The 24,642-nt window shown below is 37.1% G+C and overlaps 4 protein-coding genes across 11 annotated transcripts; 2 read left to right on the top strand and 2 right to left on the bottom strand.

The window, feature by feature from the left end:
* Positions 1-601: 601 nt before the first annotated feature.
* On the top strand, positions 602-2,395 carry LOC139785510 (uncharacterized). The gene is made up of 4 exons (XM_071724668.1): positions 602-1,015; positions 1,097-1,353; positions 1,435-1,597; positions 1,687-2,395. Exons 1-4 carry the CDS (start codon positions 976-978, stop codon positions 1,839-1,841), a joined length of 615 nt encoding a protein of 204 aa, XP_071580769.1. The 5' UTR covers positions 602-975; the 3' UTR covers positions 1,842-2,395.
* A 157-nt stretch (positions 2,396-2,552) lies between these two features.
* LOC139785508 (putative nuclease HARBI1) lies at positions 2,553-3,929 on the bottom strand. Its single transcript, XM_071724666.1, has 4 exons — positions 3,880-3,929; positions 3,635-3,775; positions 3,285-3,552; positions 2,553-3,086 (listed from the first exon to the last, which is right to left on the bottom strand). The coding sequence occupies exons 1-4, from the start codon at positions 3,900-3,902 to the stop codon at positions 2,553-2,555; spliced, it is 966 nt and encodes a 321-aa protein (XP_071580767.1). The 5' UTR covers positions 3,903-3,929.
* An 8,158-nt stretch (positions 3,930-12,087) lies between these two features.
* On the bottom strand, positions 12,088-13,743 carry LOC139785507 (uncharacterized). The gene is made up of 6 exons (XM_071724664.1): positions 13,410-13,743; positions 12,971-13,229; positions 12,840-12,902; positions 12,616-12,754; positions 12,385-12,556; positions 12,088-12,299 (listed from the first exon to the last, which is right to left on the bottom strand). The coding sequence occupies exons 1-6, from the start codon at positions 13,741-13,743 to the stop codon at positions 12,088-12,090; spliced, it is 1,179 nt and encodes a 392-aa protein (XP_071580765.1).
* A 3,531-nt stretch (positions 13,744-17,274) lies between these two features.
* Positions 17,275-22,496, top strand: LOC139785505 (uncharacterized). 8 transcript variants are annotated; one of them, XM_071724662.1, is made up of 14 exons: positions 17,275-17,383; positions 17,451-17,569; positions 17,698-17,822; positions 17,891-18,048; positions 18,483-18,598; positions 18,664-18,773; positions 18,839-18,960; positions 19,047-19,417; positions 19,492-19,855; positions 19,934-20,125; positions 20,220-20,538; positions 21,715-21,875; positions 21,978-22,057; positions 22,208-22,496. In XM_071724662.1, the coding sequence occupies exons 3-9, from the start codon at positions 17,704-17,706 to the stop codon at positions 19,513-19,515; spliced, it is 1,020 nt and encodes a 339-aa protein (XP_071580763.1). In that variant the 5' UTR covers positions 17,275-17,383; positions 17,451-17,569; positions 17,698-17,703; the 3' UTR covers positions 19,516-19,855; positions 19,934-20,125; positions 20,220-20,538; positions 21,715-21,875; positions 21,978-22,057; positions 22,208-22,496. The 8 variants fall into 8 exon arrangements, with proteins under 8 accessions (XP_071580763.1, XP_071580758.1, XP_071580760.1 ...); XM_071724657.1 differs by having other exon boundaries at positions 17,643-17,822; XM_071724659.1 differs by lacking the exon at positions 17,275-17,383 and having other exon boundaries at positions 17,415-17,569; positions 17,643-17,822; positions 20,220-20,425.
* Positions 22,497-24,642: the final 2,146 nt, after the last annotated feature.

The following is a 24,642-nucleotide window of genomic DNA, read 5'->3' as shown; positions in this document are numbered from 1 at the left end:
TCGGCCGTCGACGCCGACCCCCGGTGACGCATCTACGCCACCTTCCTAGTCGGAAACCGTTGTCCGTTCCCGGCGATGACGCTCGGTTATCGAGTTCGCGGGCGGTCACGTAACCTGACCTTCGCGTGGTCGGACCTTGACGCCGACCCGGTTTTCGGGTGTACCAGGTCCCGTGTGACGATCATCGATCGTTTTTTCCCACGGATTACCCATGTCCGCTAACTTTGCATCCGGGCGTCCGATCGTGACGCCGACCGGCTGTGATCGTTCTCTCGGTCTCGCGGGTGAGCCATTTACCGCTCTCAGTCGCCTGAGACCCTCGGTTCCGTATTTAGCGAACGCGTTGTCGGATTTGACCCGGGGTCGCTCGTGACCCCTCGTGGGTCGCTCCGGTGCGCCATTGATGGCTCCGCCGATTGTGCACGCGCCTGATCGCGATTTGTCGGGCGCGCCGACCAACCGAAGATTGCGTGTGGCCTATGCCTTGTCGCGCTTTAAGCGTCGGTTCGCGCAACGGAAATAAACAGGCGCTGTGTGCGCTTAGGCCGAAAAACTCAAAAAGGAAATCGAACCGACGAAACTTATTTGTCTAGTTGCGGGCTCGGAAGCTAAGGCTCGCCCGTCTTGTTGCTGTCTTACAAACTAATTGTGCCGGATGGGCTTACCAGTATCTTAAATTGAACTTATAATCTAATTCTCCGATCTTACGCGCTACTATTAGCGCCTCGGGTTGCGCCGGTGGCGCTTCTGCTTGTCCTCCTGCCAGTGTTGGGCTCGTCCGGGTCACGGCTGCTGCCGCCTCTACCCCACGGAGGACCAGACGGGGTGCCCCTTTAAAAAGGGGCCGCGGCCTGGAAGCATGCGGTTGCAATTTGTTTGCAAATTGTTGGTATCTTTTTTATTTTTTCAGATTTAACATATACCACGCAATTGCTTGAAAAAGCAAAAGCAGAAGAGAATAATAATAATAATAGCATGGAAGAAGAAACGGCCAATGTCGGTGAAGCCTATAATGGTAAGTACTTTATGTTTCCGTATGTATGTCACGTTAAGTTTTGATGAATGAAATTTTATACAATGTAACATTTACTTTTAGATGGATTTAGATGGATTGACGAAGCTGTTAGATTGTTATTGGCAGAATATAAGCAGCATGAATACCTATTGAATACAGGGAAAGTATCTGTAAAAAAGTTTTGGGAAATAATTTCTCAAAAATTGCAGGAACAATCATACAATATTACAGGATTGCAATGTAAAAGCAAATTTAACGGTTTACGAAAGACATACAAAAATATCAAAGATCATAACAATAAAAGTGGTAACAATAGACGTACTTGGTCGTACTTCGAGGTAAAATAACTTTACTATTTATTTATTGTAAAATTTAGAATAAAGTGTGTGTGAATAGGATTATGAGCTGGTATTTCGCAGCTTATGGATGAAATGTTTGGGCACAAACCATGGGTCAAGTCAGTTCTAACTTTGGATACTTCTGATAGTATACTGCCGTCTCCTGGTCCTTCGTTTAGCAACAGCAACAGCTCTCCAGGTCCAAGATCACCATCTCCTTGTATTTCTGAAAAACCTCGAAAGCGTGAGAATCATTTATAGTCAAAATTAAAAGATTTCACAAATTTAATTATTGTTTATAATATGACAATTTTTGTTTTCTTTTTTATTTAGGTCAAAAAGTAAATGAAGAGACTGCATTAGAAAAACTTATTACAATTGTGCAGGAAAATAAAGAAGAAAGAAGGAAAATGCACGAAGATACTTTGATAAGACAAGACCGATTATTAGGTCTTTTAGAAAAAATTGCTAACAAAGATAAGCAATGAAGAACTTACTGATACGTTTTACTTTTCTGTGATGTAATTTATTGTGATGCGATTCTGTGATTTGTTTAGATGTAATTTTAATATTGTATTTTTTGTTTTTATTTATCCTTTGTGGAAGAATGCCACCAAATAAACTGTATTAGACTAAGATTACATACATCCGACAACGACATTGTCGGACATAGGCGATTGGCTGCAGAATAGAAAATTTTTAAAAACTCGAGAAATTTTCTATCTTACAGCCTATCGCCTATGTACGACAATATCGTTGTCAGATATATGAAATCTCAGTCTTATACTTCTTATTTGCCGGCATTCATCCGCAAAGGGTTAATAGTAATTACATTAACAATAATATATCGCAACCAGTGGAATTATTTCGTGATTATTTTTTTTTTATTTATTTTTATTTTGTTACATCACAAGAAATAAAATTTATAATAAAAAAGAAATACAATTTTATAACATAAATTGCGTATAAAGGTATCACCTAATTTAGTAGTATTCTACACTAAAAGTTTATTATACAAAGTATTGTGATATCAGAGTGAATAGTTAAGTACATATTAATATTATATTTCAAGTTAATGTAAAATGCATTTAAAAATAAAATTAGTTTTTGATAATTAAAAAATGTGATTTTATTTCATTAATATTATGTAATTTTTTTTACATTATAATCATTTATCACAAACAAAAAATATAGATCATCTATATTTCTCTTAAACGAAGTCTTGCACATATTAGATTCCTCTTTGCTTCAACTTCAGCTCTGTTATGTACTCGACCTTCTATTTCTTGTAGAGGATATGCTGCTTCTTCATTAATCACTAGCAATGCCTCCAGGTCGTCATTTTTGATCAAACATATGTTGTGCAGTACACAACATGCTAGAAAATAATAAGGAATTTGTTTGACAGATCCCATTGCCAAATAATGAAGAATGCTTCTCCAGCGTCCCTTGAGCAAACCAATAGCTCTTTCCACAACCATGCGAGAAGAAGACAGACAGAAATTATAATTTTTTTCACGTTGCGTGAGATGACCGTTGTCTGTATATGGCACCATCAATTGAGTTAAAAGAGGGTAAGCAGCATCTCCTATTAGATGGCTGTCATTAGGAAATTTAGCTGGGTCTGCGATGTAATTTTGCAATCCTGATAATCGAAAAACACGTGCGTCATGTACGGATCCAACATTTCCAACATATACGTGTGTGAAGAGACGCGTATGATCACAAACTACCTGCAATCAAAAAATAGTTAAAGTATATCTGTATAGATATAAGCGCATAAGCATATGCATAAAGGTCTATTAGCAAATGCATAAGAAAATAGACCAATCCATTTTCTCATGTATATGTTTATGCGCTTGCACAAAAGTCTATGCTCAGAGGCACTCAATTCTTTACAAGTAATAACAATGAAAATAAAAAATATTAACTTGGGCTTGAATGGAGTGATGGCCTTTTCTATTTACATAAGCCTCAGGATTTTCTTTTGGAGCTGGTATATTGATATGTGTGCCATCAATTGCTCCAATAGTTCTTGGAAAAGCACCAATTTCGGAGAAACCCTGCATAATTCTTTCAATCCTCCCTTCTGACGGCCATTGTATGAATCTCGATGCAAGACAACATAACGTACGAGTAACTCGACGTACTGCTCTAATGGCTGTGGCTTTTCCCACTCCAAATCTGGTGTGTATTGATCTGAAATAATGATTCAAGTTTAAAAAATGACGATAATGTATTAAAATAAATATTAGTAATATAAGTGTAGAGTAGTTTATACCTATATGAATCTGGCGTTGCCATACGCCACAAAGCAATTAAAAATTGTTTTTCTGGAGATATCATTTCATTCCCACTTGTAGTCCTTTGTAGTTGCTCTGCAATCTCTCCCAAGATGAATTCGAACGTTTGTGGCAGCATTCTAAAAAGTAGATGGTGATAATGAAATAATGAGAAATGATTCTTGCATAATGATGATTATTATTATTATTGTACATGAGAAATAAAAGGAAATGAAGACTTTACCTGAAATGACTCTTGAATTCCATTGCACTAAGTAACGGTACAATACGTTCTACGTAACCTTCTATTCTCGGTATGTTGTATCGAGATTTACGTTTTAAAGCTTGCGAGTTTATAAATGCAAGCATAAATTCTTCGTCATCTTCGTATACATATGATGGAATATCACAGTAAATGTCCGAAATATTTATTAACATTACCGGTAAATCCATCTTTTTAAATCAAATTCACCGTGGATAATGGAACAAGATGATCTGTGATCTGGTCCACTTGCGTAGCGTTAGTAGCATTGGTAGCGCTAGTGGACCGTTTTATGATAGCGTTGGAAGCGAAAGCATTGGTAGCATTTAAAAGTAGCAACTGGATCGCACCCTAAATCATATTTTAAAAATTCGACCGCCATATTTGAGCCGCCATTTTGGATTTTGAAAATCTGACTTCAAATTCGTAATCAGCGACCCCAAAAACATATAATACACCTGGATACCAAGATTTAAGTAAATCCGTCAATATCCGCCATGTTTTTTGAGGTTAGGAAAAAATCCTGACGTGATGGAGCAAAACGGACTTCAGATTCATGTTCAGCGACCACAAAAACATATAATACACCTGGTCTGGTCAAAGGAACCTTTCATCGATTTTTTTTTGTGGTCCTGTGAATTATACAATTATTCGTACTTACCTTCTACTTACCTTATCCATCGGCGATGATCCATCGTTGTCCAGCGGCGATCCGGTATGCGATGAAGCGAGGATCCAGGGAAGTCCAGCAGCGGCGATGATCCATCCGGGGCAGGAACCTGAAACAAAAGAAGAGTATTAGTACATTAATAATAATAATTAGCGAGACATATGGTGATCCGGTATGCGATAAGACGAGGATCCGGGAAACCAGAGCAGCGGTGATGATCCATCCTGGGACGTCATCCTAAAACAAATAAAATAGCGGCGCTTGGAATATGCAATAATGTATTGTGCTTGCGGGAGCAAATTTTACAACCTCCCGACGGACACTTGTTGGCGATATGCGCCGTTGAACGCAAACAATTCAAACATACCTTGCGAGATCGAATATTTTCTATGCGCTGAGCAATAGTTAAAGCTAAAAAACAACGTTGTTCCTGTTGATACAATTTTTCAGTTTTATCATTTTATCGTTCATATAATATGTAAACACGGCAGAAACTTGATTTAACATTTAACATTAAAAAAATGGTGCAAGTAGAAACTTGCACATTGCTTCCTCATAGAGGAAGCAGAGATTTCGTCCAATTGTTAGTTAACGTGAGAAATATATAAAGAAATATATGGGACATTCCATGTCAACCGGAACAGCGCCACGCCCAAAATTTGAGAGGGTTTAAAAATTTGTTTTGGGATGCAAAATTTATGTAAACATATTAGCTTTCGAATACCGAGTGCGCATTTTAAAAAAATCAAAATGGCGGACTCAGTATGGCGCCTAGAATAAAGAGAGTCACACAATAAAAAGTTATAACTTGAAAAAAAAATTATAAAACCACAGAGTAAAATTTTGTTTTGCATCTAAATTGTGTGTTCATTCGTGTACTTTACGTTAGGTATATTGGATTTAAAAAAATTCAAAATGGCGGATCCAATATGGCGGACGAAAAATCAAAACTTAAAATTTGTAATTGAAAAAAATATGGTCATATTCTGCGTCAAATTTAAAGTATAAATGCCCTCTTGCGATTTTTCGATATAACGCATCCTTTTCGAGATAAAAATTCATTAATATCGAAGTGCTGATTAAACTTGGAAGACACGTAACTTGTGCACGTGATAGTAGGTTTTGGGGTCACTGAAAACAAATCTGATATGATGAATAATATGAAAATTCAAAACGGCGGAGTCAGAATGTGTGTGTGTGTGTGTGCGTGCGTTCGTGCGTGCGTGTGTGTGTGTGTGTGTGTGTGTGTGTGCGTGCGCGCGCGCGTTTGCGTGTGCGTGTGCGTGTGCGTGTGCGTGTGCGTGTTTGCGTGTGCGTGTGCGTGTGCGTTTGCGTGTGCGTGTGCGTGTGCGTGTGCGTGTGCGTGTGCGCGTTTGCGTGTGCGTGTGCGTGTGTGTGTGTGTGTGTGTGTGTGTGTGTGTGTGTGTGTGCGCGCGCGTGTGTGTGTTTGTATGCGCGTGCGTGTGTGTGTCTTAGCGCGCGCGAGAGAGCATGTAAATGAAAGCGCATATTGATGTCCTGATGTAAGGACTTCACTCATTGAAGCTTACGGCAAAACCAGCGATACTACCCAAGAAATATTTTTAGCGAAAACAAAAGTTTAAAAAATTGTTTATGAATCAATAAAATATTTCTTTATGCTGACGTGAAAAATGGCATTTGCAGTTTTCGATAGTATCGCTGGTTTTGCCGTAGGCTTCTGAGTGAAGTCCTTACATCAGGACATCAATATTCCTGGCGAAAATAAGAAGCTTTATAAAGCGTTGACAACCGTTCAATGAGGGTTTTTTGAGAGTTTATACGCTTTCAAACTTTATAAGAACGCTTACACAACGCCGTTGGGTTTTTCAAACGCTGCAGCGTTGCAATTTCCGCTCTACGAACTCTCTACTGACCGTTTCTAAACTCTCAATGAACTTCCGCAAACGCTCACTTCTCATTTTCGTCAGGGATGCGCTCTCATTTACATGCTCTCTCGCGCGCGCTAAGACACACATACGCACGCGCATACAAACACACACACGCATACAAACACACACACGCACGCACGCACGCACGCACGCACGTACGCACGCACGCACGTACGCACGCACGCACGCACACGCAACGCGCACACGCACACGCACACGCACACGCACACGCACACGCACACGCACACGCACACGCACACGCACACACACACACACACACACACACACACACACACACACACACACCACACACACACGAACGCACGCACACACACACACACACACACACACATTCTGACTCCGCCGTTTTGAATTTTCATATTATTCATCATATCAGATTTGTTTTCAGTGACCCCAAAACCTACTATCACGTGCACAAGTTACGTGTCTTCCAAGTTTAATCAGCACTTCAATATTAATGAATTTTTATCTCGAAAAGGATGCGTTATATCGAAAAATCGCAAGAGGGCATTTATACTTCAAAGGAGGAGGGTCCTTAAGGCCTGTTTTTGGCACCCTTCAAAATTGGACCAAAATGGCTGGAATCACTTCCTTATAACCTTGGGAGTAATATTTAGTCAATTCCAGCCTAAACGGAAGTATTTAGAGTGTATACTTCAAGTATACATGGTGCATCAGCGTGCCCGTACCAAGCATTTCTTTGGAAAACTAAGCGTTTTTGAGAAAAATGTTTCAGCTAAAAGTTGTATGGTTTCAAGGGGGACATAAGATGGTGTCATTGGTTTGACCTTGAATAGTCATTTGAAGGTCACGTGAATGTCGATTTCAATATTTTATATAGAACCTGCTATTTTTACATATCTTGTAGCTTATCTCGAGAGCTTTCCAAAACACTATCGTAGATCACGTAAAAACACTTATGACAAATACTTCTGAAAGAAATGACTGACGTATTTTCTGCCGCAAGGCTAAATACGAAGTTTTGAAAAGAACTGTTTTAAGAACTGTATGCACCTTTTTAAGCAACTACAATCCCTTAAGCTTTTAATTCAATAGACCAGGTTCTGCTTATGTCCATGGCCTTATATCGGACCCTATCTCACATCTTAATGTCAGAGATACACAAAATGCGTGTATGCGTGTACCCAGGGACCTGGTTACGATAAAAATAAAACTAGTTCTTGTCAGAGCTGCTTCTCGAGATTTTCTTATTACGCAAAAAGATATCTTGTTATTTTTGAGTTTTTCTTATTTATTTTTTCTCCTTCTTTAGTTTTTAATCTTGCATAATTATTCAGATTTGTTCTACAGTGAATTGCAATTCATAATTAGGCGTTTCCAATATGGCAGAAAATATTAATGTTCCTGCAAACGAAACAATAACTATTTCTTTTAGTAGACCATCTATGACACATAAATGCATTATCTGCAAAGCTAAGTCGCCGCTTGTTGTTGTACCTTCCCTGGCTAAACTTCGGGTTTTTGTTAAGCGTGGATTGATAATTCACGAAAGGGCACGATGTTGCAAGAGACATTTAAAAGGCAGTTTTTTTAACGTCACTGATTCAAATCGTATTAAAGCAGTTTCTGATACAAGTACATTAAGTGCATCACAGATAACTGATCTGCTAAATGACCTTCGTGCTTGTGTGGAGAGAGGGTTCTTAGATTTTGAAAATCCTGGAGCATTGAGTGATATTGATTACCACCGACTTACCGGAATATCTGGCGCAAACTTCGACAATCTTTTCAGTTATGTGAAAAGTGAAATCCGTAGTACGCTTGCAAGAAGTGCACGTACTTGTATTACAATTCTTCTTATGAAACTTAGAACTGGACTATCCCACTCAATTCTTTCAACCCTCTTTGGTTTGCCTAGAAGAACAATAGGTAAGGCAATTCACTCTGCTAGAAAAGAACTTTTGAAGTGCTTTGTTCCTATGCATCTCGGTTTGGATCACATAACGAGAGACGATTTCATAAAAGAGCATACTAGGAATTTGGCTAAGGATTTATTTGCAGAAGGCAAAGATGTAGCAATCTTAGTAGCAGATGGGACATATGTTTACATCGAAAAAAGTAGCAATTACTCTTTTCAACAAAGGACTTACTCTCTACATAAAGGAAGACCTCTAGTCAAGCCTATGATGATGGTCAGTACCACTGGGTATATTTTAGAAGTATTTGGCCCTTACTTTGCGGATGGGAAAAACAATGATGCAAGTATACTGAACAATTTGGTGAAGCAGACACGTTCTCGCCTTTTGCAATGGATAAATCCTGAAGATGTGCTGATTGTTGACAGAGGATTTCGTGATGTGATTATGACTTTGGAGGAGTATGGATTAATTCCAAAAATGCCAAACTTTTTACAACAAGAAAGTCAACATGATACTTTGAGTGCAAATGAATCCCGACTTGTGACCGCGATACGTTGGGTTGTTGAAGCTGTAAACGGGCTACTGAAAACGTGGAAAATGCTTGCTCAAGTTATCCCCAATAGTCAAATTCCCTATATTGATGACTTTGTAAGGATTGTGGCTGCACTTTGTAATGCTTATAGACCGCCAAGAGTGGAAGCATCATCACCAGATGATGAAATAATTGCGCAAAGAATGCTTGCTCGAAGTAAGAAAACGAATGATCTCCAAAAATATATAGAGGACAATGGATGGATTAGAAGGTCAGTTATTTGGAGAAAAGTTGAAGCGACTTCAATTGCAGATTTTCCACGTTTGACATTGGATGATCTTCACAAAATCACCATTGGAGTATACCAACTAAAACAAGCATCATCTTATGCTAGAGAACATATGTCGGATGATGGTAATTACATTCTCTATGTGCACCAAGAAGAATTGGACATTTTAAGAGTCAAATTGCAATCACGGCATACATCCTCAAAACAATACCAACTTTGGATTCGGTACGAAAGAGACAGTTTTGACCCTATACTAGGTGCGCAACTAAGTTTCCGGGTTTTTTTGATCAATAAAAAATGGAAAATTTCAAGAGAAATACAAAAAATGGTTTATTCAAAGTATCGTCCCTCGCTAGCTATACATTTTCGCCATCTCTCTGGCAATACATGAATACCGCGACAATAAAACGACGCGTCTTTGGACCGAAACCATTCATCCAACCAATTTTGCACTTCTTCGAAATTGATCAAGTGTAGCCCAGCCAAGCCATGCGCCATCGACCGGAACAAGTGATAATCGGAAGGCGCCAGGTCTGGCGAATACGGCGGGTGCGGTAGCAGATGCCATTTCAGCGTTTTGATGGTGTCCTGGACGATGGAACTGCGATGGCACGGAGCGTTGTCGTGCTGCAATATCACTCTTTCGTGTCTCGTGTCCCATTCTGGCCGTTTTTCGAGCAATGTATGGTTTAAATTGATCAGTTGTTGTCGGTAGCGATGCCCATTGACAGTTTCGCCCGGTTTCAGCAGCTCATAGTACACGATTCCTTTCTGGTCCCACCAAACGCAGAGCATTGTCTTCTTTCCAAAACGATTTGGCCGTGCCGTCGATGTTGATTCTTCACCAGGTGAAAGCCACGATTTTTTGCGTTTGGGATTCTCTAAATATATCCACTTTTAAATTTTTTCCATGGCATGTAAACGTTTGGAAATACCTTGGTGAGTCATGTTTAATGCCTCCGCAAGTTGATCTTGTGTTTGCGTATCATCTTTAACGTTTAAAGCGTTTAAACCAATCTTCACAGGTAGTTTTCGATGGTGCATGTTCGCCGTAGGCCTCCTCAAGCAAACGACGTGCTTCAGCTGCATTTTTTTTCAAGTTAAAGCAGAAAAGCAAAGCTTCCCGCAAATGCTGTTTATTTGGCACAAAACTCGACATCTCCGTTGTTAGAAAAAATATTTTTGCGTTGCGATATGTGTTTATATAACGACTGGTTATTGTTAACAGATGTCCAAGCTATGGGTGCATTCGGGGAGCACGCTATTAGCACAATTATCGTCCAAAACTGTTCGAGGAGACGCTTTGTGGCGCTGTGATATACGATGATGACGTCGCTGTAAAGGCAGCGTGACGTCATCACTCGCGCTATTTTCGCTATTATTTTCGAGGTGAGGCACGAAATGCTATTGGCACTTAGGCTGCGTTCGGGAAGCGCGCTATCGCTATCGCGCTATTGGCTCCTCGAACGAAGTTCATAGCTTTTGCGTTTATAGCGTTAATAGCGTCTCCCCGAATGCACCCTATAACTTCAGACAACTTCAGACATGTAAGTCGAGTACATGTGTTATTGGTGCCATCTATGTGTGAAACCCGGAAACTTAGTTGCGCACCTAGTAAGAGGCTGGTACTGCAAAAATGGTGCGCGGACGGTAGGATGCTGCGCACACATTGCATCTGTATTGTGGTACCTAGGTTATGACAGGCATCAAGTAAATGCACCACGATATCACAGTGACGTGTGCCCGGATTATTTGTTAGACGCAGCCACTTGGTTCGGAGACCGAGGAATCAGAAGAAGAAGAAGATGAAGAAGAACAATAATTCAAGCACCCCAAATGGTGAGAGGCAAGGGGACTCACCTTAATCAAGCACCCCAAAAGGTGAGAGGCAAGGGGACTCACCTTAATCAAGCACCCCAAAAGGTGAGAGGCAAGGGGACTCACCTTAATCAAGCACCCCAAAAGGTGAGAGGCAAGGGGACTCACCTTAATCAAGCACCCCAAAAGGTGAGAGGCAAGGGGACTCACCTTAATCAAGCACCCCAAAAGGTGAGAGGCAAGGGGACTCACCTTAATCAAGCACCCCAAAAGGTGAGAGGCAAGGGGACTCACCTTAATCAAGCACCCCAAAAGGTGAGAGGCAAGGGGACTCACCTTAATCAAGCACCCCAAAAGGTGAGAGGCAAGGGGACTCACCTTAATCAAGCACCCCAAAAAATGAGAGGCAAAGAGACTCACGTAAATCCAACACCCCACTCTACGTGGCTTCTTAAAGGAAGATTACGTTTACGATTTTACTGTTCACGTGTGGAGAATCAACAAGAATAAATAATATGATTTCAATCTCGGATCTCCTTAAATAACGTTTCTACAAATCTATCTGTAAGAAGCCTCATAACTCGCAAAGTATTTAATGAAAAATGACTTAGTTATAAGTGTTTTGGAAAGCTCTCGAGATAAGCTACAAGATATGTAAAAATAGCAGGTTCTATATAAAATATTGAAATCGACATTCACGTGACCTTCAAATGACTATTCAAGGTCAAACCAATGACACCATCTTATGTCCCCCTTGAAACCATACAACTTTTAGCTGAAACATTTTTCTTAAAAACGCTTAGTTTTCCAAAGAAATGCTTGATACGGGCACGCTGATGCACCATGTATACTTGAAGTATACACTCTAAATACTTCCGTTTAGGCTGGAATTGACTAAATATTACTTCCAAGGTTATAAGGAAGTGATTCCAGCCATTTTGGTCCAATTTTGAAGGGTGCCAAAAACAGGCCTTAGGGACCCTCCTCCTTTAACAAATTTTTATAATTTATATTACAATTACTATATATTATTATACCTATTTCTTTACTTACCATTTTCTGTCAAATATTCATGCTCGTCGTTTCGGGTTATCCATTCGCCGGCGTCGATTGAGTGAAACTTCCTCATTTTCTTCCTCACTTTCTTCATGAAGAGGAGCTTGTCGTCGTTTTCTATTGTAACGCCATTTTCTAGTTTTAAGGCTTTTTAAAGCCTTCTCCAAAGCGTCATAAAATTGGACCTTATTGGGGTTGGGAAAATGTTTGTTGGCGTTTATGGCATCTGGAAAAATTTATGAGAAACACCTTAGTTATCGTCATGTATATTCAATGTAGAATATAAACACGAACGGTATTTTTTTACGAACCTTGACATGCTTGAGCAAAGCGACTGTCTCGCAATTTGCATCCCCCTGGTCCTGTTCTTCCATTCAAGGTGAGGTATGTAGAAACCTCCTCATCTTCGGGAAATACGCTGCGAAAATACTCTGCAGCGCAATCGACTGGATTGGTCCGTCCAAGATAAACAAAGTATCCCACCTGTAACAAAATTTTTGTAGTAAACTGAATTAAATACATATTTAGAAAAAAATTCTTACCAAATCATTATAAATATCTTCGTCAACTTCTTCGAAGGCTAAGAAATCGTCCACAGTTCTAAATAAAACTCCTTGTGGCTTCACTGGTCTTCTTACTGCAGACTCTCGCGTCAGTTGTTTGATGGCTTTGACATTTTCACTGCAGGAAAAAATAAAATTATGGAATTAAAAATTCATTTATAATACGTTGCTTGCTATTCTTCAGTAAAATCGTTAATACTTACTCGATTTTCTTTTCAATCGAAATTTGTCGCTCTTCCATCCGATGTAGTTGCTTTATAATCATTCTGAAATAAAATTAATGTCTTTATCCGTGCACTAGATGACTATTGTTGTAATCCTTCTTGAAACTTACTCTACAGATCGTATTATATCACAAGATGTTTCCCCGTCTTTTGTCCACTCTTCTTCATGTCCTTGTCTGGCTGGAGATAGGCGATTCCGTTGTACAGATGATGGTGGTGGTCGTGATAACGTTTGTTTATGTTGTGGTGATGGTTTTGATGGTGGATGACTGTTTTGTGTAAGTGATTTTGTGGCTGGTGAAGGAGAGCGTGATAATGTTTGTTTATGTTGTGGTGATTGTTTTGATAGTGGATGACTGTTTTGTGTAAGTGATTTTGTGGCTGCTGAAGTAGAGCGTGATAATGTTTGTTTATGTTGTGGTGATTGTTTTGATAGTGGATGACTGTTTCGTGTGAATGATTTTGTGACTGGTGAAGGAGAGCGTGATGACATTTGTTTATGTTGTGGTGGTGGTGGTTTTGATGGTAGATGAATATTTTGTGTAAATGATTTTGTAGCTGGTGAAGGTGAGTGTGATGAGATGAGTCTATGCTGTAATGGTGCTGATGGAGGGGGCATGTGTTCATGTGATTGTACAGGTGAGAATGATGATGATGATGATGAAGTATGCAGGGATGATGATGCTGGGGATTGTGAATGTTGCTGTAATGGTGCTGTCTGTCTTTGTGTAGTTGTGATGTTTTGTGTCATGTGTCTTTGTGTGTTCTTTCCGCCTTCCTGCGAACGGGATGTGCGATATTTTGCAATATCCGCATCCAGCGATTGCAACTCTTGGAGTTTGTACGTCTTGTCCGCTCCTCTTCCTCTCCCTCGTTGACTCATCTAAATAATACATTGAGAAAACTCACCTAATGAAGGCATCTTAATCTCTAGTATGTAGAATGACTGCAACTATCCAGACGTCAACAATAGGATCTGTATGGCCTTCAGTGTGCCAATAAGGCATGCAAAAACATTTACTCTCCACTTCATTAAGATCTATTACATTGACTTCATCAGATAATAAAGAACATCGGAAGACACCTACTGATGACGATGGCAAACCAACATCGAAAAAATCTTCAACTCTGCAAAACTCTTTAACCGCCAACTGATAATGCTCACGCGAGAGAATGATGCTCTGAACAAGACAAACCTTCGAATTCTGTAATATTACCGTATTATCCTGATTCTTCACCGATATACGAAATTTTCTTGTGTCTAAGATCTGAAATTGACGACTATCTAGGGGAGTATCAAAAACTACAGGACTAACCCAGGGTCTACTGGAACGTACCACTTCTTCAGTTACATGTACGATATTTTGTGTAACTTGTAACTTTTCAAGTCGCCTATTTACGATTTGCTGCAAATGTTGATGAGGCTTCCGGCAAGCTTTGCGGAAATACGTCATATTATTTTCATATGGAAACATGGACAATTCATTCAATGAGCCAAAGCGTCTCGCGTCATCTACGAGATGTAAAAGACAATGAGTAATGTAAGAAAGAATTTCTGGACCATATATATCTTCTGCTCTATTTACAAAAATGTTTATTGCTGTGTGTGCAAAATCAAGACGGTCTTCTGATAAGGAAGAACTGACCAGAATTCGAATGGCGGAATGTAATAGAAGAAAATGTTTATATGCAGCATGATTTATAAGTCCATAATAAACAACTGGGGCAGTATACAAAAGAAGTTGGCGATTTTCCGTAGCTTTAAACCCTCCATATTTTTTCATTAATTGCGGTTTTCGTGAAAATTCTTTAGGGCAGTAATTCTTAACTTGCTGTAGACGTGTAGTAATAATGTCAAGTAATCTGGCTGAAAGTTTTAAATTTCGGTTATATTTTCCATCAACAAAAACGCTATTTATTTTTGGGACGACACCAAGAAAAACAGTGTGCATCAAGTCGAAAACCGTTTGAGTTACCAACCCTATCCCTAAAGTAAGCAGAGCAGAGTCAGAATCTGTATGATGTTCTCCATCAATGCGTTGTCTGTACTTTTCGTCTGTACGGGGCCTGTGCTGAATACCACGATAAGCTACTACTCCACGACGAAGCCAATTTCCCTGAATCCAACATTTTGAACACGGAAATATACTGCCATGGCCTTTATGACCCAATACAAAAGCTCGCGCAGGAGAATCAACTATAAAACATCTCAATTCAATTACTTTCAATTAATTATGAAAAATAACATCCTGATACATTTAATTTATGTTTAATACATCCTGAACTTCATCCACAAAATATTGGAATAATTCCTGCGCATTACTTTTGATGACCCTCGCCAGACGCCTACAATTTCTGGTTTACTTCGACGAATATTTGCAATCCTAATTTGTATTGGCCACATTTGAATTTTGCCCTGTCCATCTAGTGTTGCACCATCTGTGCTAAAGTCTACCATCAAAGTGTCAAGTGGAATCAGTTCCGGAGAGGTTTGTTGAAGAATGGAAAGAATTCCTGTCTCAAATCCTAAATGGAGATATTCACCCCCTGCAATGTTAAGTGTGGGATGCGTGGTACGTGGAGTCTTTAAAAGCGTTCTACTATCCTTTGGCAATGTAGATAAACAAGAATGTGTTCGAACAACCTGTAAAACAGCATTTATTTGCGAATGAGACATATCACTGCGTACAAAGACTTCAGCAAGGCGTTCTTGAAAATTATCAATAGTATCTCGAGGCTCAATATCCACCGCATCATCATAATCTGAAATGGATTCAGCATCGTCTGAAGAACTTAATACTTCATCGACCTCATTAAAAGCACATTACACATCATTAGCTGATGCATCAGAAGATACAGAAATTTCATCTTCCTCAGTCTGACTGCATTCTGCAAGAATTTGACCTTCGTCAACAAAGTCTGAATCGGCTCTAGCATTAGCAACATCTAAATTCTGCTGTTGTAAATATTCGTATTCATTACGTGCAGCTCTTTCTAATTTTTCCAAACGACGACGATGTACTGCAGATAGTAAATGATAAGGCTTGCGACTGCGCTTGTTTGCCAAACGCAACATATTGATAAAATGGAATATGAACAAAAGAAATAGACAAGATGAAAAAAATTACAACTCAAGAAAGGGTAAATAAAGTCCGAGGTGAAAAAGCCTAAACCCAAAAAGACAAGTTTTTTCTGATTAACATAAAACTCAATGATATGTAATAAAAACCTGAAAAGAATATAAATGAAATTATGTATACCAATGTATTTGCAAGTGATTGACGAAAATAATTTATTATTAGGAGTCTTTCTGAAAATAGTCTTAATAAATAAGAATAAGATAAATAAAATACCTGCAGCAAATTATACAAACCTCGTCCGTTGTAATTACTTCAGCAATCTGACCTGTAGATTAAGAATGAAACGGTGTAAAACATAAAATGATTGAAAATACGTACAATTAAACAAACACATTTGTTAAATTAAGTTTCTATTTAACCATTAAATCATTATTACAAATTAAAAATTTATAATAGTGTATTGACAATATAGACCGAAAATTAAACTATCCTGTACTATGAAATCTTACAAGGGAAGGCTTAGAACTGAACACTGCCAAATTTGATGAAACTTGACAGGATTACAAAGAAAATTCCCTCGAATGTAATAATACCCCTATTTAGATGCCAACGGTCAACCTTTTCCGATATTTTAATAATCAATTTTAATATTTAGTAGCGTCTTTAGAGTAGAGTTCATTAGGACATTCACAGATAAGTATTTGTAGCGTAGTGGATATGGTAACTACCCTCATAATCAAGAGACACGGTAGTGTCTCGCGCCAAGTACACGCGGAGCGAGACCGACCGTGACTCTTTTACGCGACGCGACGAGTTGCGAGTACTCGAGATGTTGAGATCTCATATAACGAGTGAACGGATCAAGTTTTAAGTAGGCTTGATCGATAGCTTGGGTCGATTTGGGGGGGGGTTTCTCTTATAATATTCCGCTACGTGCCCTACGAGCGGAAATATTGCGACGCAAAGTCCAAATGTGAAAATTTATTTTTAAGATACTACTTCTTCTACTTCTACGTCGACCGTCTCTCATGCCATGCCATCATTTCATTGGCTGGAGTCGCGTCCTTTTCACTTTTTCGACACCAGGGCGGTGCTAGTATCGCCAGCACATCGCCAGCACATATGTATACGTGTGTGTACTGCGCGAGTGTAGATAGTGCGTTTAGCGCGCTGTCAATCAGTTCATATATATCACGTGATCAGAGAAAATGTCCCTTTCACTTTTTCGACACTGGCGGCGCTTTCGCGCAGTGCAGATATAGTGCGTTCATACGTGTGTGCTGTACTGCGCGCAGTGCAGATAGTGCGTTCAGTGCGCTGTCACGTCACAGTCAGTTCACTTAACCTATATCGTTGAGAGAACGGTAGTGTCGTCGGAGCGAGACCGACCGTGATGTGATAGTAACTTACGATAATTTACTCGTTTACGCGGATTAATTCAAGGTAATTGTTTTAATAATATAATTATCCTATCCTATATATAACTACGTTTACGCGAGTGTTTACACAGGTTAACCTAGATTGTTGTGCATAACATGGATCTTTCTTATTTACTCGCATGGAGGAAACGATCGTCGCTAATCAGAGACTGTTTTTTCTTCATCATTGAGGAATATAATTATATCTTGGGTGAGTTTATCTTAGATTTTAATTATTATACTTTACTGCAAATTTTCAAAACGTTTTATTTCATGTATCTTAGCACGTCTGAAAGAAACGAAGAGATATTAACGGAAATGAAATTTATATTATCACAGCTTTTGATGAATTTATTGAGAAAGTTATGCACCGGACGATCATTCGATTTGCAATTAGGGCTATCGGTTCTCTTTATGTTATCAGAACAAGAGGCGTGCAGTTGGCTTTCCACCGTTTCTACATCGTAAGAAAATAAATCTATTTTTCGATAATTAATTTTCGATAATAATGTGTAAAGATTTATATTTGTAGATTTCAGACCGATCATATTCAGCATTGTACAATCTCAACTTTGGGATATGAATATTCGCGCTTGGGGCAAAATCGATCATTGACACAAACGTTTGAGAGTTACAAGCTATTGCATATTTGGGCACAACGACTGTCACGTTATTCAATAACTTCTAAAGGTACGCTCATGCATTATCATTGAGTCTATTTTTATATTAAACGCAAATCTTGTTATACATATGTGTCAATGTATATATTTTTAATACATTTACAGAAGTTTTAACAAATAGTGCTTCGAGCAAAAGAAAAATTTTACAGCAGATCATAAACAGTACCTAATAAAGAGAACGTGATTCCTTTATTAAAAGATTATTGTTGTAGCTTCGGATTTAATTTCAATGATTGCCTTTTGAATTATTTACAAATATTACTAAAAACGTGGAATCCAACGATAACCGTTTCGAATACAAGCGTGAATAAAGGCAAATGATATAAGAAAATAATATGTATTTGTGACAATTAATTTAATATTTGGATATTTACATATTTTTATACGTAGATCATTTTCGTATGATATTGAACACCAATTTAATAATCGAGTAATATATTATAGAGTTACTTATCTGTAAAGATGAAATCGATGAATTAAGAAAGAAATGTAATGGAGTTGTTGCGCAAATGGAAGATAAATCCATGTTGAAGCGATGTATCTCTACGTTATGGGAACACGTAAGCTATAAAAATGTTGGATAGTATAGTTTCTTATAATGTGAATTTTACATTTAAATTTCCAGATTACATTTTACCACTATGAAGTGTTTATTATACTAATGGATCTCATAGGAGACAAAAATATGGAAAAGAGAAATTATCTTTGCTTCTTGCAAAATTACACTCGGAGCGGGTAAATTATAATAATTTCGCATATATTAATTTTGAATTTAATAATCATACTATCAATCATGACAGGCTTCCTACACCAATGGAACACGATGAGTGGATACAGCTTAATCCTGGACATAGTACGTTGCCGCCGATAGCCCAATGGAGACTTCCGTTCTTGCTTAAAGTCGATATTTGGAAAATCATTAGTAAATATATTTCAGAAATAAATTTATGGCCAGCACTTGGATGATTACTTAACTTAATTTCACATTTTATTAATTCTCGTTACTAGCACCTGAGTTGAATTTAAGAACATACGGCAAGTGGCTTGACATCGCACCCGTACTTAATTTGGAGGCACATCTCATATGCACATTAGCTATTAAAGGTGAAGTGACACAAGTATGGGGAAATAATTCTACTGCATCGAAAAATACTGCATGGTCGCTTTATCCGAAAAATACCACGTTGCTCAAAGATATCAAGAAATGTATACAACGGATGACAGATTCAGATGGATTCTATTATGGTACTGCAGCATTGTACTATGTCGTAAATCATACACCTCCGGGTGCTGATCGCGTTGCTGCCGCGAAAGAATGTTACGAGTATGCTCAGCTGGCGGCACAGAATTCCACTAAATTCGAAGAAGGAATGTTAGAAGTACGGTAATCTCTGTGTAAAGTACGTGTCTATGTTGTAAAAAATATATTGACTTCTATGGCTTTTACTTTCAGAAAATTAAATCCAAATATTTTTGAGATTTACGTCCGAGCATATTCTACGTACGTACGGATTGGAGAAAGATGAGTATCTTGCTCTAATTGAAAATCCGTGCAAGCTGGTGTATGAATTGTATAACGAAGAAAGCATACCATTACGATATCGAACTGCAACCAACTACAGACCCGATATTAACGCTGCTGTTAACGAGCTGGGTAAACTGTTCTCGTTGAATACGATAAAATTGCGTATGGATTTATTGGAAGAATGGCTACAATCTAATGCCAGGTATACCGAATTGTCTCAAAGCTTTACAGAGACGTTTCTAGCGACGAAAGAGTCTGATCAGAATACCAACTATGAAGATAATTTACTTAGGTAATATTGTTGGTACACCATTTTTTTTATATTCAATTTCTAAATCAACAATTGATTGTGAAATATACTTAATTGTAGGATATGTTATATGCTGGAATATGGAGATATGGATTTGTTTGCACAATTTCTTATAAACATAGGTTTCGGCAATCGTCATGGCGAGACTGAATATAGTTGTAACGTACGATATCGAGTATTTCGAATATTGCAGACTGTCGTTGATACTACAACGTTAGAGGAATTGACCAAGCAAGATATATGTACCTTTAGGTATAAATAATTATAATAAATTATTGTTTATTTTATCGGCAGAATATAAATTTTTCTTGCATATTAAAACGTTGATCTCACTTCAATATTTCAGAAAGTATATGAAATCGTTACAGTACACCGGCAAATTGGAATCTTTAGAATTATGTTACAGCGTTGATACATTTGACACATGTTGTAAACGAGATATTCAAAACTTGAGAATATCAATCCGTGATGTTAAGATACAGTTAAAAGGACTTTGCTTCTAAATTTTAGGATATTGATAATTATGAAGTGAGCGAAATGTAAATCTGTGAGGTAAATGAGAAATAGTCAAAAGAGAAATATGTTGATTAGTGCCAAGAAGAAAACGTAGCAATTAATTGGGCTGATTGAATTGGCAGATCAAAGTGGCATTTTTTTCGTATCAAGTAATGAAATGGTTTGATGTTTATATGACTAGCGTCTATGTATTATATTATAAATTATAATCTTACAATATCATAATATTTTATGTGTCGAAATATATTGACCAGTAGTCATTTTTTATGGCACGTTTATAATACCAATTGTCTGTGGTAAGCAGTAAAATGACGTGCGATAGATGCAGGCGCACATTTGACTCGAATTAAAAATACAAATAAATTGTAATAATGTTATAATATGAAGTTTGTAGTTCGTGGTTAGTCTTTTGAAAGAGAGAGATAAATATTAACTTGACATTGTTTTCTGCTGAACGCACCTGATGACATACATGATGTCCGTTGATTATACATTGTACCCATGTTCTTTAAATTACGCCAACTACAAAGAGAATATATATATTGCTTTGAAAAATAATTGTAGTGCAACTACTCTTAAAAAATAAAACAAAATTGTGTTACCTAACTCAACCCAAGTGGTATGTATCTTTGTATTCCTGAGGATCTTTCTATCAACCCAAGTGGTAGTAGTTTTAATTCTCCTTGATAAAATTATAATATTACAAAGAATTATTTAATCATTTTAATCACAAAGAATTAAAGAGGTAACATTATAAAATAAAAATATTTAATTAAAATAAAATAAATAAATTTTTCTTGTAATATGTATTTACGGTGTATTCATAGAAGATATCCATATGTATTGTAAAAATTGCAATTTTTATTTATATATATTTTTAAATATGATTTTGAAAATACGTATTATTAGCAAGCTATTTTTTATGTATTTTTACAACATGCGTTTTGTACAATGCAACATTAAACATTTGCTATTTTATTACTTGGTCAAATAATAACAAATACCTAATCATAAGTTAAAAATTTACATATCTAAAAAATATATTTAAGTGTTATTATAAAAGTATAAATTATCCTCTAGAATTATAATATTACATATCATTATTTATATTTAGTTTCAAAAGAAGAAAATCATTATACTTGTATAGTTAATCATAAAAGGCATGGTGATAATAGTTTATCGCTGCATTATTATATATCATAATTTAAATAAGACTTCATTATGTATCACATTTCTGTTACTTGAAAAAAATGCTTTTTAATTTTAATTTATGTAACATACATGTACACGCTTATAATATATTAATTGACTGTATTTTTTCATAGATTGAGAACAGTTCTACGGCGAAAGATGGAACAGGAAGTTTCGAAGAAACAATCGTATCATTAGACGAAAGATTTACTAAAGTATTGACACGACTTCTAGATCGAATTTGTGATTTGGGTTGTGATAATAACAATGAGAAATTACTTAATGTGTTATGTCGGTAAGAATTTTATTTATATAATTTTTATGCATCCTTTTTTCTCACACAATTGATATAAAATTAGATACTAATTAATTTCTAAATTATTTATGTTTGAATTAGACTTGACTTCAACATGTTTTACACCGACATACTAATACGTCGAGGGAAAGAAAAGACCGTCCCGCAGCAAGATATATCTGGCTAGTAATATATTATTTCTCATTTATGCGTACATTGCACATGCAGACGTTGTACGCATGCATGCATGAAAGATGGAGTGGACAATAATCTGATCAATATTACATGTTTTTATTGTTTTTTTATTTTACAAAAAGAAATGATTATTTCAGGGTATATAAGAGTACATAATATAATGGAAGTATATATATAATATAATGGAAGTATATAATATAATGGGTATATGGAATCTTATCTATCTATACTGTCTGCCTCTGCCTCTGCCTCGTCTAATGCCCCAATGATAGTATGGTGATGAAAGTCTGTACAGAAAGGCCATAAATCTTTCTTCTTGCCGCCGTATCCCCGTGGCTCTGCCTCTTGGTCTTTGAACTGTAAAATAATATGTATATTGTATAAGAAATTTTATGAATTAAATACATATAATATGAATTAAATTTATATATAACGAGAAGATATTTATTAATTTCGATAAACATATTACCTTGTCTATTATCTTCGGTATAAATTACGGTACTGCACAACTTGTATCAGTTGTATTGTGGAGTCCACTCTTATAATGTGGCATACTTTTGAATTGATAGTATAATTACTGTCATTAATAACAATTCTTTCCACTGAAATATTATTTATGGTAATAGGAGAGAATAAATTATATATAAATAACCAGTACGTTATAGTGAGCTATGTTCTCTTCTAGCTATATTAATTTTTGCCATCATATTGTGACAGCAGGCCATGCACCATTTCTGCTGTGTTTCTGCTGTTATTAGCTCATATGGCTCATGTCCAATTCTTGCTACATTTTTACTATCACATTGTGACTGCATGTTGTGCACGATTTCTGCCGCGTTTCTGCGATTACATTGTGGGCAGCAGATCGTGCTGCTAGAAAATAAGCTTAATGAGGACGCAGGGGACAGGAATCTGCTCGATGGTCATGCTCGGATCTGCTGGCATACTGTCGGCATTCTGCTAGCATTTGGCTATTAGGGAATAGTGTAATAGTAATAGCATAATGTTAAAGCTAAATGGCGCGCGCGAAGCGCGCGCGTCTGTAATGTCTAGTGTCATATATTGAGAGACCGACGTATCTACGAAGAAGTATCTTAATAAATAAAATTTTTACATTTGTTTGGACTTTACGTCGTAATATCTTCGCTTATTAATTTACCTACTAGATCGATCGATAACAATGCGAGCGCGATATCGAAACTGGCGATACTATAGTATCGCCAATGTCGAAAAAGTGAAAGTTACATTTCTCTGATATATATATATATATTGAGATATATTGAGAGACGTCGACGTTAGTAGAAATATCTTAATATAAAATTTTCGCATTTCGACTTTGCGTCGCAATATCTCCGCTCGTAGGACACGTAGCGGAAAAATAAAACACGTTGGCCTTTGGCCAACTCGAACGTGCGTATCCCATACGTATAAAAGTAAAGTACCAGTTCAAATACAGATAGCGAATTGGTTTCAGTCATAAAATGTTCCATAATTTATGTGCTTTTAAAATATGCACAATGAGATTTCCGTGCTTATTCCCTTTCGCCGACCTGAACGTGAATACCCCATACGTACAAGAGTAAAGAACCAGTTTAAATACAGATAGCGAATTGATTTTAGTTTTAAAATGTTTCACATATTTATGCTTTTAAATTATGCATAATGAGATTTCTGTGCTCATCCCTTTCAGCCGATCCAAATGTAAGCACCCTATACATACAAGAGTAAAGTACTAATTCAAATATAGATAGCAAATTGGTTTTAGTCTTAAAATGTTCCACAATTTATATGCTTTTAAAATATGCACAATGAAATTTCTGTGCTCATCCCCTTCAGCCCGACCTAAACGTAAGCACCCTATACATATAAGAGTAAAGTACCAGTTCAAATACAGATAGCGAATTGGTTTTAGTCTTAAAATGTTCATAATTTATATGCTTTTAAAATATGCACAATGAGATTTCTGTGCTCATCCCCTTCAGCCAACGCAAACGTAAGCACCCTATACATACAAGAGTAAAGTATCAATTCAAATACAAATAGCAAATTGGTTTTAGTCTTAAAATGTTCCACAATTTATATCTTTTAAAATATGCACAATGAGATTTCTGTGCTCATCCCCTTCAGGCCGACTCAAACGTAAGCAACCCTATACATACAAGAGTAAAGTATCATTCAAATACAAATAGCAAATTTGTTTTAGTTTTAAAATGTTTCACAATTTATATGCTTTTAAAATATGCACAATGAGATTTCCGTGCTTATTCCCTTTGTCGACCTGAACGTGAATACCCCATACGTACAAGAGTAAAGTACCAGTTCAAATATAGATAGCGAATTGATTTTAGTCTTAAAATGTTCCACAATTTATATGCTTTTAAAATATGTACAATGAGATTTTCTGTGCTCATCCCTTCAGCCGACTCAAACGTAAGCACCCTATACATACAAGAGTAAAGTATCAATCCAAATACAAATAGCAAATTGGTTTTAGTTTTAAATGTTTTACAATTTATATGCTTTTAAATATGCACAATGAGATTTCCGTGCTTATTCCCTTTTGTCGACCTGA

Source organism: Temnothorax nylanderi, unplaced genomic scaffold, assembly GCF_030848795.1.
Source record: "Temnothorax nylanderi isolate EJ_2023f unplaced genomic scaffold, tnyl_v1.0 TNYL_tig0817_pilon, whole genome shotgun sequence".
NCBI lineage: Eukaryota > Metazoa > Arthropoda > Insecta > Hymenoptera > Formicidae > Temnothorax > Temnothorax nylanderi.
The sequence above is the reverse complement of the archived record's forward strand: the minus strand, read 5'-3'. Positions and strand labels throughout refer to the sequence as shown.